Source organism: Pseudorasbora parva, chromosome 6 (assembly GCF_024679245.1).
Source record: "Pseudorasbora parva isolate DD20220531a chromosome 6, ASM2467924v1, whole genome shotgun sequence".
Taxonomy (NCBI): domain Eukaryota; kingdom Metazoa; phylum Chordata; class Actinopteri; order Cypriniformes; family Gobionidae; genus Pseudorasbora; species Pseudorasbora parva.
In genome coordinates this window covers 39,025,063-39,039,967 of record NC_090177.1, presented here as the reverse complement: position 1 = coordinate 39,039,967, position 14,905 = coordinate 39,025,063, and the positions used below count along the sequence as shown (strand labels likewise).

General features: G+C 35.9%; 1 protein-coding gene and 1 long non-coding RNA gene across 2 annotated transcripts in view; both read right to left on the bottom strand.

Annotated features, from left to right (window-relative positions):
* Window positions 1-1,172: 1,172 nt before the first annotated feature.
* On the bottom strand, window positions 1,173-5,809 carry LOC137079405 (uncharacterized). The gene is made up of 5 exons (XR_010905495.1): window positions 5,482-5,809; window positions 5,318-5,377; window positions 5,047-5,184; window positions 4,758-4,874; window positions 1,173-1,589 (listed from the first exon to the last, which is right to left on the bottom strand). It is a non-coding gene; the product is annotated as an uncharacterized lncRNA (long non-coding RNA).
* A 5,265-nt stretch (window positions 5,810-11,074) lies between these two features.
* Window positions 11,075-14,905, bottom strand: part of LOC137079524 (plakophilin-1) — a 34,668-nt gene continuing 30,837 nt past the window's right edge. Inside the window, exons 14-15 of the mRNA XM_067447476.1 lie at window positions 14,484-14,567; window positions 11,075-14,399 (exon numbers count right to left, since the gene is read on the bottom strand). Of these exons, the coding sequence (XP_067303577.1) occupies window positions 14,391-14,399; window positions 14,484-14,567 (93 nt within the window). The 3' untranslated portion in view covers window positions 11,075-14,390. The remainder of the gene's footprint in view (window positions 14,400-14,483; window positions 14,568-14,905) is intronic.

The following is a 14,905-nucleotide window of genomic DNA, read 5'->3' as shown; positions in this document are numbered from 1 at the left end:
CTTGACGCTGGGACACATTGAAGGTGTCTGCCACATCAGCAGTGGATCTGCTCTTCAGCCTCTTGATAATCAAAACTTTAGTCTCTGGGTGAATCTTAGGCATGTTTGCAGAGGTCTAGCTGCAGTTGATGTGAAGGTCTAGCGTACTGGGGTTCTTTTTATACACACTTGAGACCTAATCGATCCATTATTAGTCACAGGTGAAGCTCATATGACAAGGTGACAACACTTATGTCTTTGCAAAAATTGACTCAATTGGCTTTACCAAGCTGTGAATATTAGAATACTTTTTGAAAGTTTAGTTTTTCACTGAAACATTATCACAAAAACTGGTGGGATTAAAATGAGCCATTTCTTGTAAAAAAAAAATCTTGATTAGAAATATATTTCAGCGGCACTTTAGGTCAATTTGTACACAAGCGACAAGACTTTTGTCAGGGACTGTAAATGTAGAAGTAAAAATCTAGGCAGGACTTGATTTGGCATCCATCGGCGATTAATTGGATTTGACAAATGGGCTGTTACATACCTGAATCGAGCGCATATTTACTAAACCAATGGCTTTCTTCAGAACGGAGCCTCTCGCCACTGGAACCGCTGTCACGTGACCTTTATGTTGCATTATTATTCAGTTATTGGTTTCCAATTATCTTGCACACACTGTAAAAAATTATTTGTTGACTTAACTTAATATATTTTGTTATCTTTTTGCATTGGTTTTTTTAAGTTTCTCTTACTTATTTGGATAAGTTATCTGAACTAATTCCATTTAGTAATAAAAACTTCCCCTTTAGTTTTCTGAACTTAAATGTTCTAGTCATCATAACTTCACTTCAGTTTTCTGAACGTAAATGTTCTAGTCATCATAACTTCACTTCAGTTTTCTGAACTTAAATGTTCTAGTCATCATAACTTCACTTTAGTTTTCTGAACTTAAATGTTCTAGTCATCATAACTTCACTTTAGTTGGTTGCAAAGCTGCTTTAATAAGTATTAATTGCATTACTATATTGATTTGTAAATTTCATTTGATTTAGAATAAAACCTATAGCAAATTAAAATCACAGCAACACATATCAGTACACATTTATATTTATTGCAAAAACAAACACCAAAAACAACCACACAAAAGGTCTGAAATGTCCTTTCTTCAATTGCAAAAAGAAACGGCACAGACTGTTAAACACCTCTGATTTGGCTTTATACCATTTTAATTTAAATTTAATTTAAGTTCATTTTAATTAACAATGTGTAAGCTCTCAAGCTTCAGTACATTTATCAATGAGCATAAACAGCACATATGCACCAGTGTTACCTCACTGCATTTTCTTCAGCTTTGCAGCTCTCCCCAACCATTAAACCTAGATTAAAAATAAAATAAAAAGTTGGATAACCTCATAGCTCGAGCCCAAACAGTGTGGCAAAGGCATTTAGGGCATCTTCTAGATCCATGACCACAATCTCCGTCTAGTATGACATCCACATCCACAACATCATCTGGGAAGGCACTATCATGTCTGATGTCCTCACTCATGGTCAAGATGCCCTACATTAACCCCATGAACAATGTCTCTCTCATCATCATCTGGCTGGAAAAAAATTAGACACAGATACAAATTTTAAGTGGTGCTGTCATAAAATATTTATTCAAACATACATTAAATACTAAAGAACAGCAATACAATAACTATGCAATATAGTAAATATACTTTTTCTAGCTGACAGAATATTTTTTTCTGAGGTAAATGTGACATGACATTGCTTAAAAGCTATTTATTGACGTTTATTAACGTTTGCGCAGTTGAAACACTGCGATTACATGAGACAATACAGATTTCATACATTGTACTGTATCTTTAAACATATTCTCTGATGTTCATACATGTTTATTTCATGCTGTATCTACTAGTAAAGTGCAATATTCAAATGCAAAAAAGCAACAAAAACAACATTTAAAACCACTGTCATATTAAAGGGTTAGTTCACCCAAAAGTAAGAATTAGCCCATGATTTACTCACCCTCAAGCCATCCTAGGTGTATTACATTCTTGTTTCAGACGAATACAATCACAGGGCTTGACATTAAGCATGTTCATGTGCTTCTCCTTCGGACAAGTAAATCGTTCATTCACTTGGCCAAATAAAAAATGTGCTTGTCCGGAAAAAAGTTCGATATTTTTTTGTTTTTCCGTGCGTGTGTGCGTTGTAAATATAATTTATTCTGAAGCAATATTCTCCCCAGTGCTCAATCAGCTTTGACATATTTAAATATGCATATTTGTGATTTTAAAAAAATTATTGAATCATTTGAAATTTGTAGCAGTTTGATATTTTTACCTTTTATAAAGGGGATTTTCCCCCTAATCTTATTAAATAAAGGCTCTGCTTCAGGTTTCATTCTATATTGTTAAATTTGATCAATACATTAAATTAAAATAAGACAATATAAGGGCTGTTACCAATCAAATAAAATAATTTACACTGAAAAATCACAACTACATTAAATAATGTTTTGAGATTTGTAGTTTTGAATAGACAAATACAAATGTTAGAAAGTATGTTTAAACATGAAACTAAACCTCCAGTAGGTGGCAGCAGGTGGCCGTCTTAATGAGTGAGCCATTGAGTCGTTCATTCAAACGATTCATTCAAACACTGAATCGTTCAGTTGCTGTGAGACGCGTTACGGTTCTGCTGTGAACGATTTTCGCTGCTGAAATAGAACAAACACACTCAATATTGCATCCAAAATGTAAGTGACTAAGTGAATGTTAATGTAATGTTTATGGAACCGTCATATGAAATCAGAGTCACTTTCTGTCGTGATTGTATTCAGGAAACAGCTTAAATGGCTCTAGTGTTGTAATTTCTCCTCGAGAGGCTGCACGAGTGTCAACAAACTTGTTATAGTCATTTCATCATATATTATTATCCACCACTATCGATCGCCACTTACACTAAATTAATGCACAATCATTCTTGCATTTTGGTGATTCGCTAACGTTAGTTTATTTTTTGTTTTAATCAGGCCCTTGTCCATCGGGCAAGTAAAATTATCTTTCACTTGTCCCTGACAAGCGTTAATGTCGAGCCCTGAATCAGTTATATTAAAAAAAGTTCTGGCTAATCCAAAAATTATAAATGGCAGTGAATGGCTGCCCAAATTTTGAAGCCCAGAAAAAAAGTGCATCTATCCCAGGGCTCGACATTAACGCTTGTGGATTTTTCGAAGGGACAAGTGAAACAGAATTTTACTTGCCCGATGGACCTGATTAAAACAAAAAATAGCTAGCGAATCACCGAAATGCAAGAATGATTGCATTAATTTAGTGTAAGTGGCGATTGATAGTGGATAATAATATATAATGAACTGACGATAACAAGGTCGCGCTCTTGACACTTGTGCAGCCTCTAGAGAAGACATTACAACACTTGACCTGTTTTCCTGAATACCACCACGACTGAAAATGACACTAACTTCATATGACAGTTCATAGCAAAACAATTAATTAACATTCACTTAAATTAACATTCCCTTAAAGTCACTTACATTTAAGAAGCAATATTTAATGTTTTGTTCTATTTCAGCAGTGAAAATCATTCACAGCAGAACCGCAACACGTCACAGCAACATGTGTGTTACTGAACGATTCAGCGTTTGAATGAATCGTTTGAATGAACGACTCAATGACTCACTCATTAAAACGGCCACCTGCTACCACCTACTGGAGGTTTGGTTTGATGTTTAAACATTATTGGTCTATCCAAAAATACAAATTTCAATGCAATATTATTTAATGCAAATTACATTTTTCAGTGTAAATTATTTAATGTGATTGGTAACAGCCCTTATAGTGTCTTATTTTAAATTAATGTATAGATCAAATTTTACAATATAAAATGAAACCTGAAGCATAGCCTATATTTAATAAGATTAGAGGGGAAATGCCCTTTATATAAGGTAAAAAATAATAATTAAAAAATTCACAAATATGCAGATTTAAATATGTCAAAGCTGATTGAATACTGGTCAGCATATTGCTTCAGAATAAATTATATTTAAAACACACACACACACACACACACACACACAAAATATCAAACTTTTTTCCGGACAAGCACATGAACATGCTTAATGTCAAGCCCTGTATCCATTATAAAAATAATCCAGAAGGCTCCGGGGGGTTAATAAAGGCTTCTGGCGGACCGCCCTCAACTTACGAAATAAGTGTAATGCCTCTCGAAGTTCAAAAGGTTTACGCCACGTCCGACGTCATCGTCGCGGCAATTACGTTTTTTTTACACCATGTCCGATGCCGTCGCTGCACCAGTTGCGTTTTTCTTCCCCTCTACATCCAACGACATCGCCGTGCCAGTTACACTTTTTTCGTAACTTTAATACGGAAGGCCGTCCCGCCAGAAGCTACATATTTTACATTATAACTTGTTAAATATGGATTTTTTTTTTTTTACACAAACCCAACAATTCACATCAGAATGTCTTTATTAACCCCCCTGGAGCCATGTGGATTACTTTTACAATGGATGGGTGCACTTTTTTCTGGGCTTAAAAATTTGGACTGCCATTCACTGCCATTTATAATGCTTTAGATTTTTTTAAAATATAACTCCGATTGTATTCGTCTGGAATACACCTAGTATGGCTTGAGGGTGAGTAAATCATGAGGTAATTTTCCTTTTTGGGTGAACTTACCCTTTAATAGTTATTTATTTTACCTGTATCCATTCAAACTCACATTTAATAATTTTCAAGGAGTTTCATGAAACTTATCTGTATCTGATGGCGATCTGAGAGAGAGACCATGCAGTGAAGCGAGATGTAGTTTCATCCGATCCGTAAACCAGTTCAGTTTCTTGTCAAGGAGCAATAGATAAAAAAGAAAAATAAAAAAAAACATTTTATGGGCTTATTGACAACATGTTGCAATGTTTACACTGTACAATGACTCAATGTGATTTAATTAGGGCTAAATACTTCAAATGTCACAATTTGATATTATTTAAATTCATAAAGTTAATATTTACCAGAAATTGCAGCAAATATAGTGAAACTGCTGTCCACCTCCAACCATTCGAACAAATAGACGGCGCGAGGTGTTGAGAGCTCCATGAACCCCGCGAGGTAAAAGCGTGTAACGTTAGGAACTCTGTATTTCAACGGCTCTGGGAGCACAACACACACACGCGCATGCACGCACATACACATACACACACACACACACACACACAAATATAATTATAAAACAATATAATGTCATAAATGCACTTTGTAGATGAGGTTAAACACGTAACTTACTTTGTGTTATCTTGGTTAAAAGTAAACTCCATGTCTGCACTGCACGGTGAGTCATGTCCCCTGAGAAAAGTTTTGTCTCGTTTAAACGCGCACAGCATATGTTACATGTTGGTATAAATCAATAAATTATGAAAAACAAATGGTAAATGAGATAAAACACTTACTTTATAATATTTCCCTGTAAAAAAGTTATCTCGCCTCAGTCGCCTGTTTCTATCCTCCGCTCTGCACCGCGAGTCAAAGAAGATATCTCTAAGTTTAGGTGCGCACGGACACACACACACACACACACACACACACACACACACACACACACACACACACACACACACACACACACACACACACACACACACACACACACACACATACCATCCTACCACAATATAATGTTATAAACTTCATACTGTTAATGAGATAAAACACTATGCCGGTGTAAACACTACTCATTTGCTCAGCATTGCGATTGAATGGAAATGGCGTCTGGTCTGTCAGTCGGTGGGGGAGGGGATACGGGGGCGCGCGCACACAGCACGTGCATTTCCTGGATGTAAATAATTATCCTCTCCGCCAGATGGCGCTGTTTTCACTAGCCGTGTTAATACAAAAACTCTTTACTCATTGACTCCTTGAATTAAGACTTGGTTTATATGGTGTGAAATGGTACGTATTAAATACGGTAAGTTAAATAAATGTGCTCATATCTATATAATTAGCGTGTTGTATATAAATCAGCTGCACATAGTAGATTAAGTTTAGTTTACTGTAGTTAAATAAATAGACTAAAGTATAATTGGAGTAAAATCCAGAACAGTTCAACTTATGTTTTTAAGTTAAAACAACAATTATACTTGTTCATTCAACAGAAAATCTAGTGTAGTTATTTCAACATATGTTTTTGAGTTAAAACAACAATTATACTTGTTCACTTAACTTTCAGTCTAGTTGAGGACAAGAAAACTTAAAATGCCTTGTTGTCTGGACAATCTAGTTATCTCTACTGAAAAAAATTTGTTGAAATAACAAAATCGCAAAAATTTTTTTTACAGTGCATAAAGAGACAGTTTGCATGTGAAATCTTTCTTCATGTAAACACACAACACTATAAACTCTTATTACTCTGTGAGAGAGGAAGATATTCAATATTCGCAATAAACATATATGCTCAAATAATGCTCATCCCAGCCTGTTAGGGTGCCCTCAGGCCTTTCTGAAGTTTAAGAGTCAACGAGAGCAAAGGATTCCCCTCCCAAATGATTTACATACTGACGCAGGAGAATGGACACTGAGCTATCTGCTGTTCACATCATAATGTGCTCAGGCTTTAGCATTGATCTAAAAACAAAACTACCGTAGTTTAAACACACAATAGCCATGAGCAGAACAGGGCAGCACCAGAATGAGCCTTGCGTTCAGTCTCTCCAATATTATGACAGGAACGGAGGAACTTTATAATTACGCTGGGAACTGTGTGACTCATAAAGCGTCTCCTGGCTCACAGCCCACCGTTTCTAGTGTAGGGTGGAGATCCATAAGTAAACACTAATAAATACGATTGCTTTCTTCGGAAGTCACAGCGATAAACAAATGTCTGCTTTCTGATGGGGGAAAATACTTTCCATAATCTGTGCAAAAAAGACATATGCTTGCGGTTTACTGGCTGTTGATGTCACGTGTATTGTGGTACAGTCACGATGCGGACATGAAATCTTGTAAAGCAACATTGCTCATGATTGATTAGAGGTGAAAAGCGTTTTTTTTTACCATTACAGGTAAAGCAAATATAGTTGATGATCTCACAACAAGGCCACATATTAAAGCTACACTGTGTAACTTTTTTAGTTTATTCTTAGCTAAAATCACTTAGTTCTTTCAAAAATATATGTGCTCATTAATGTATATTTACTTCTTTCAAGTAATAATGCATTCTCATAAGTTTATAATATACCAATGAAAATACATAAGTGTTGAGGGTTCGGATGGCGGTCGCCATGTTGCTCCTCCATCTTGAAAGTACATTTGCCAAAGAGGGACATACCCGTAAATTCAAGCTTCGCTTTTCGCGTTTTTACACTCGATAGCACCGTGTCGAATGTGAAGAGGGGGATTGCTTGAGGCTGCTATATGATGATGGAGGATCATCACTCTTAAGCCCCTTTCACACTGCACGTCGGACCCGCAATATTCCCGGAACATTGCCGGGTCGCCTTCTGTGTGAAAGCAACCACGTCCCGGAATTGATTACCAATTCGACCCCGGTCGGGGACCTAGTAACATTGCGGGATATGTATCAGAGTCGCCAAGGAAGCGGAAAAGAGAATTAAGACGGCAACGCGACAGGCAAATCAACAAGACAAAAGTAAATACTGGAGTGGCCTTTCCAAGATGGAAAGAGCTCATGAGGAGCAACGATTTTAAAAAGAACGCCGACATTGCCTGCTTTCTTCTCGACAGGTAATATTAATTCAGCCTATTCGTGTATATTGGAAGTTTTATTGTTGCTTGGCTAATTATATCATGGTGTGCTGTGCATAACACTAGAACGACGTCTAGGATAGTTTTCCTCGCGTCAATGATGAAAAAGTATTGTTTACCTTATAACATAAATCCGTGTTCTATGACGGATAACATGAGATTAATATTTTAATTGCATTATAATTTGTTTGCCTTACGCTAGTGGTGTTGTACAATATACAGAATAATGATAGCACTGATAAAAGTTACTTTACTAAGAGCTTGCATTCGTCTGGGAACCTGATAGCTGATGTTAGCAATGAACTGGTTATTATTCAGTTCTATTATTCATTTTACATAGATTAACTTGATCATAGATCATTTGGTAAATTAAATAACTGCAAATTATAATAGTTTTCAAAAACTACCTCATCACTTGAGTTGACGCAACACTCACCGAAGAGGTCGAACTGAAAGCCATGACTAAATCGGCCACCGTAGGAGTTGAAACGAAATCGAAATTGAGAGGAGCAGAAACAATTATTCACTGGATGGTCATATACCGTTTCACCACTAGATGGGAGAAAATATCACACAGTGTAGCTTTAAGGTTTATGTAGATCAACGAGAAATGGCCAGGAACACAGACCTGAGTGATTTTGACAAGAGCCGAATTGCTATTGCACGGCGACTGGGTCAGGCCATGGCTCGCGAGTTTCTCAATGCTTTCTAACGAACAATTTGTACGTATTTTACGATGTGGCTCAAATACGTACGATTTAGCAAAAATCGTAAGGTCGTACAAATGTGAACGGATTGCCGTGAGATTGGGTTGGAGTTTCTCCAAGTCAGCAGTAGTGAGAATTTACCAACAGTGTCTGAGGAGGGACAAACCACAAACCGGCGTCAGGGTGCTGAGCGCCTGAGGCTCATTGATGCACGAGAGCAATCCCGTCTGGTGCGAGCTGTGGCACAAGTCACACAACATTTTAATGGTGGTTAAGGGAGGAATGTGTCACAAAACACAGCGAATCACACTCTGCTACTTATGGGACAGAGAAGCTGCAGACCAATCAGAGCGCATATGACCCCTGTCCACCGTCCAGAGCACCTGCAATGGAAACATGATGAATTGTTCAAGGTGTTGCCCTCTCCTCCAAATTCCCCAGGACACCTCCAGGGGTCTTATAGAGCCAACCCCATATTGTGCATTATGCACACACACACACACACACACACACACACACACACACACACACACACACACACACACACACACACACACACACACACACACACACACACACACACACACACACACACACACACACACACACACACATATATATACACTCTAATTTGTCTGCATATAAGTGAAATTATTTGCAATTATTATTTTTGTCAAATGTAAACTCTTAAAGCCAGCAAAAACAATTTCATTACGATATAAAAAAACAACAAAACACTTTCATGTCTAACAAATTAATTAATAATGAATTTTAGACGTGTTCAGTATGACTCGTGTGCAATAATACAATAGTAAAGCTTTAAAAATCACCCAATTTAATAAAATTATAATGTACAAATAATTAAACTATTAGTTTATAGTTAAAACACTGAAAACCCTAATGTTGTCTTTACTTAAACAAATCAAGTAATTTTGACTTAATATTACTAGTTTAGTCCAAAAACTCAAAAATATAAGTTAGTATAACTTATTAACCTATAAAATACATAAACTTAAGATTTTAAGTTGAATGAACATAATTAATTAAAATAGCTCGCTCTGGTCTTGCTTTGATGTGATTGGCCATTCAAGGAGTTCCGTCTGGCAACGAGAACTAACTCACTGATTGGAGGACATTTACAAAAGGCGGTCCTTTTCTTTTGCTGATTCAAACTAAGATGGAGACTTTTTCATTGTGTGCAATCTTTAAATCGGTAAGTAAAAATTTGTAAGTTACTAAACATAATAATAATACGTGAACTAACTTAGAACTAACCAGACTGACTTTATTTCTGTTTTAATGGAAATAATAGTTTCGTTGGAAGTCAGCATTATGGAGATCAGTGTTTGCTTTAGTTGGGCTCTTGACCCTTGACTGTATAATAATAATATGATGTTTCTCTGGCTGTTTTGTGTTTGTGAGACACAATTGGGAAGGAACACAAAGTCAAGAGAAAATATCATCAAGTGATGTTGTTTAATCATTGACGATGATAACATCATAATGGTATCCCTGATCTCATGCAGAGTCTAATGCTCTGATTTTCAAAGCAGTTATTAATAGTTTTGAAATATTGATACAAATTCCCATGAGATTCTTTACTCTTGTGGTATTTGAACAATTTATCATTTTATTTTTTTGTGGGCAAAATGTTTAAATCTACGGCATGCACAGACATCAATAATCTGTGTATGAATCTCTACAACGGTGACAGTTAATTATTTTTTTAATCCGATAAACAGATTAATTCTGAACATAAAACAAGCTACAAAAACATCAGAACAAAAGAGCAAAAGTAAAAGCTAATAGTAAGAATCAAAGCAAATGTGTCACAATTCAGATGTATAATTTCTTCATGCTGCACTGCATGCTGAAGTTTTTACTGGTTGTACCCAGCATGGTGTACTGAACTTCTGGTGTACCCAGTTTGGTGAACTTAACAATTTAAGTACAGTGAACGTGGGCACCAAGTTAAATGAACTTAAATATACAAGTTTTGGGAGACTCCATTACTCAATTGAATTGAGGGAAATAGTTTACTCAAATCAATTGAGTTTAATCAACTTATTAGGGTTTTCAGTGTATATCAGTCTCTACATTGTTAATATAATAAAGCTATATAAAAAATTGTGAGTTATTAATTCTTTGTCAGTGTAATTAACATAATTGTTATTGTTTAATTAGCTTGTAGTAAAGGAATTGTAAATTGGTTATAGGAGTAAATCTCACCTAAGGTTAGGTCACGGAAAATGGGAAGTGCTTTTATCCAAACTTTATTAAACAGTAACTGCATTCATATTTAGTGTGCTGTATTAAAATGTTTACAAAAACAATAAGCACACACACATTTTGAATTAACTATAAATAGTTTGCATATGATTTGTAAGTACTTATTTACTGTATACATATTATAAAGTGCTGTTACCCATAATTCCTTTGACAGAATATGCTTATATACTGTAGATAATTGACAATTTATAAATGCTACTATACAACTATAAATGTCCTGATTTTATGTGCAATATAGTTAAAAACATTTAGAAAGGTACCATAACATAAAACATGTCTTGTTGGATAGCACATTTATTTGAGAAATACAGATTTAATGCAATTAAATGTCAAATGTCATTTTACATAGCCATATTTAATTTTTTTTATATTTTTTTTTACAAAAATATCATTTATAGGTTTGTCTGTCTCCATTTATTATTTCTGACAACATAATACAATTATCTAGGCATTTCCCCATATACAGAGAAAAACAATCCAACCAACTAAAGTCAAATAAAAAAAATAATATTCACAAAATATCATATCACATGCATTAACAGAAAAGGCAAGTCTGGCTTTAAAATGGGATGGAAATCGCAAATATATGTGGAAAACAATGCATCTTGCATTTACTGCCTTCTGTAGCCAGTTGACAAATGATCATATTATTTCGATTTTAAAACAGAGCAGAATTGTATTTCCCATTTAAACTCCAAAAATAAATCCATAGTCATCTTTACACAGCCAAGATGGTTCATACTGTAAAGCAGAATATAGGCCACTAAACTGTGCTGAGTCTTTTCATAGAATGTATTTACACAGGAATTATTTATGGTTAACAAAAGCCTGATGATTGTCATGAGAACTTCGACGATTGTACAGTAAGCTTGGACTATAGTTCATTTATGTAAACAGTAAAATGTATAAAAAATTGAGATCAAAATGATTCAGACACTTTGACCTGACCATGTTTTTTTCTTTAATTGATAAATTGATTATATTATATAAATAAATACATTTCTTTTAATAAATTTATTAAATGTATAAACGCTAAATAAATTGCTTTTATTGCCCTTCTACACCAGACTGAAAAAAATTAGAGGTGCTGTATGTAAGAATGACAGCTAGTGGTTGAAATGGGTACTGCAGGCCAGTTTTTGCAGCGAAAGGCGGATTCTTTTAACTCTTTCCCCGCCAAACACGGAAATTTTCGTTATTTGTGAGAAAACGCTTCCAGGCCAATAACGGAATTTTCCGTGTTTCCGTGTTTTCACTGTCGGGCGCTAGGGGGCGCTATTGCGCATCTTCTGAATGAGTACTGAATCTCCTGATCAAAACACACGTGAGGAAGACGCAGTGAAATGAGCGATCGCATGTAATCATATGCATACTAAAAATAACGTGATCATCCTCATTAAACAGCATATGAATCAAAACTATCTAATGTTACTGAATGAAATGTGAACCCAGGATGAGCTACAGGACTGTGTAAGCATTTGGGGTGTTGATGGACTCGATCTACTCCATCTGTGTTTGATCATCTCTGAATCTGATCTGGAAACAGTCTTTCACAAAAATTTGATTTTCTCAGCTTTTTGTTCAAAATGTTTGTTCAAAATGAAACCTACCCATATTCAAGTGTTGATAAAAAAGAAATGCATGAAGCTAGAATAAAACGATTTTTTTTGTTTAAAAGAAGAGGGTCAGATCTTTATTTGATAAAGATAAATGATATATTGCATGCTCAGATATTCATTTAACAAAATATTCTATGGGCTATTAAATTTTGGTGAAAATTGTCAAAAACCCTGGCGGTGGCTGGCAACTTTTTTTTAAAACGCTGGCGGGGAAAGAGTTAGTAGTTTTCTGTTGGCAGTGATGCGCAGCCCGCATTTTAACCGCCTGCTGTCCACACAGTGCGGTGCGCCTCGCATTTTCATAGCGGAAACACGTTTAAACCGGAGTTCATTCATTTGCGGTTTACTGTGCTTCCGTTCATAGAGATTTTTAGATGGATGTCGAGGTTTTTAGGTCAGGTCGAATCTGCAAACTCTGGCAAACCTGTGGTGTCAAAATGCTATTGGGAACGTGCAACGTGCGCTTTCACACAGACCAAACCGAAAACAGACATTCCCACTCCGAACGCACATTTCAAAGTAAAGTAACTGGCTGTAGCTTTGTTTTTTCAGAGAAAAAAAGTCTGTGAACTTTATGTTTGCAAATATTTAGATTGTACTTTTGTACAATCAAAAACTTACATACAGCACCTTTAAGCATTGCTTGGTCATTGGCTGACCTAAATTTGTATTATCTAATTGTGTACTTAAATTTAACAGCGGATTGGTTGATTGTAATCCATTACATACCTCAAAGTTATCTGAAATGATCAAGATTGTAGTTCTAGATTGAGTTCTTGTCATATTTCATGACTATTTTCTTAGCTATAGCGAGCTATAGTGATAATGTGGGAAAATATTGAAGGTGTCTAAATTAATTTAGCTTTGACTGTACGTTGTCAAGAAGATAAAAAATGATTATACAGCAATTATACAGAAGGTTTTGACTGCTCTATTTATAATCTAACAAATATGCAGGCCTCATTGCACCAAAAGGCAATGTGTACTGTATAATGTTGTAAAATATTGCTTATTTTACCAATATGCAGTATGTTGTTTGCATATGCAACACAGGAGGAGCAGGAAAGCATTATTACTCTGCAGGACCAGTAGTGCAAGTTTGTCTTAAGCCTAAGTTTCCCATGACACATGTGCACATCTGTGTGTCAGGAACTAAACACGCCTGTACTAGCAAAACAGATTATTCCCAGAGAGAGAGAGAGAGAGAGAGAGAGAGAGAGAGAGAGAGAGAGAGAGAGAGAGAGAGAGAGAGAGAGAGAGAGAGAGAGAGAGAGAGAGAGAGAGAGAGAGAGAGAGAGAGAGAGAGAGAGAGAGAGAGAGAGAGAGAGAGAGAGAGAGAGAGAGAGAGAGTTTCAGAGGAGATCAATTACACAATTTAGGGATGTCAAGTTCAAAAACCCTAGAAAAGCATCATTAAAATATAAAAACAGTCCATGTGACTCATGAGCTAAATTCCAGTTCAGTCCATTTAATGAATGAATCAATCTCGATGAATTCAATTTATTCATACAAAACTGCTTCATTAAAAAGACCTGAAAAGTAAATAACTTAAAGGGATAGTTCACTCATTTACTCACCACTTTATTTTTGTGTATTGAGTAAAGATACAATGGAAATCAATGGGAACCAAAACCGTTTGGTTTCCAATAATCTTCCAAATATCTTCTTTTGTTTACCACAGAAGAAAGTAAGTCCTAAATGTTTGGAACATCATAAGTAAATTATTTTTGGGTTCCCTACAATATTCAGCCTGTTCCTCACCCAAAACACCTGGAATAGAGCGCACAAATCATACGGATGTGATCATTTTATGGGTCTGTTTTGGCAATTTTGGCACTTGAAGCCCTCTAGTTCCAGTAAAGAATATAAGTTGGGTTTGGAGTCACATGGCGTGGCGTTTTTCCTGTTAATCTATACCCATAATACCCTGAAATATTTGTACGCAGGAAAGTAGTCCTAAATTCTGCTACTCTCTCTGTGGCTTCAAGGAGACTGTAAAAAGAAAAAGAAAAATCAAATTAAAGAAAAAGTAAGAAAGGTGTCAGAATCAAAGCACTAAAATGAAACCAAACCCACCTGCATTTTTAGGTACGGGTCTGTTGCTAGCTTGTACGCTGTCGCAGTGACGGGGTTTATGAACGTGTCCTTGTTCATCCCTTGCTGCAAAATAATTAAAGGTCAAAACTATAAATGGAGCGTCCATGTCCTTTTAAAAGATCATCCCAGTTAACAGAGTGAAAGCTGTCAGAAGCGCATGCATGTCGTGGTTCTGCTGTGAGTCACTGCTTGAGGATCACGTGTTCACACATGCCTGTCTGCTCTTGAGGTTTGTGGCAGTTATGCTGAAGTCAGCCGTGGTGGACTGAACATGTCACTACGGCTCGGCTGACGAGCAGGAATGATATGCATGGACTTCATATATTCGCAACAACCGAAGTTTATAAAACACCCATTCCAGTAAAATTTGCAGATTTTCCGTAAAATACAATAAAATCACG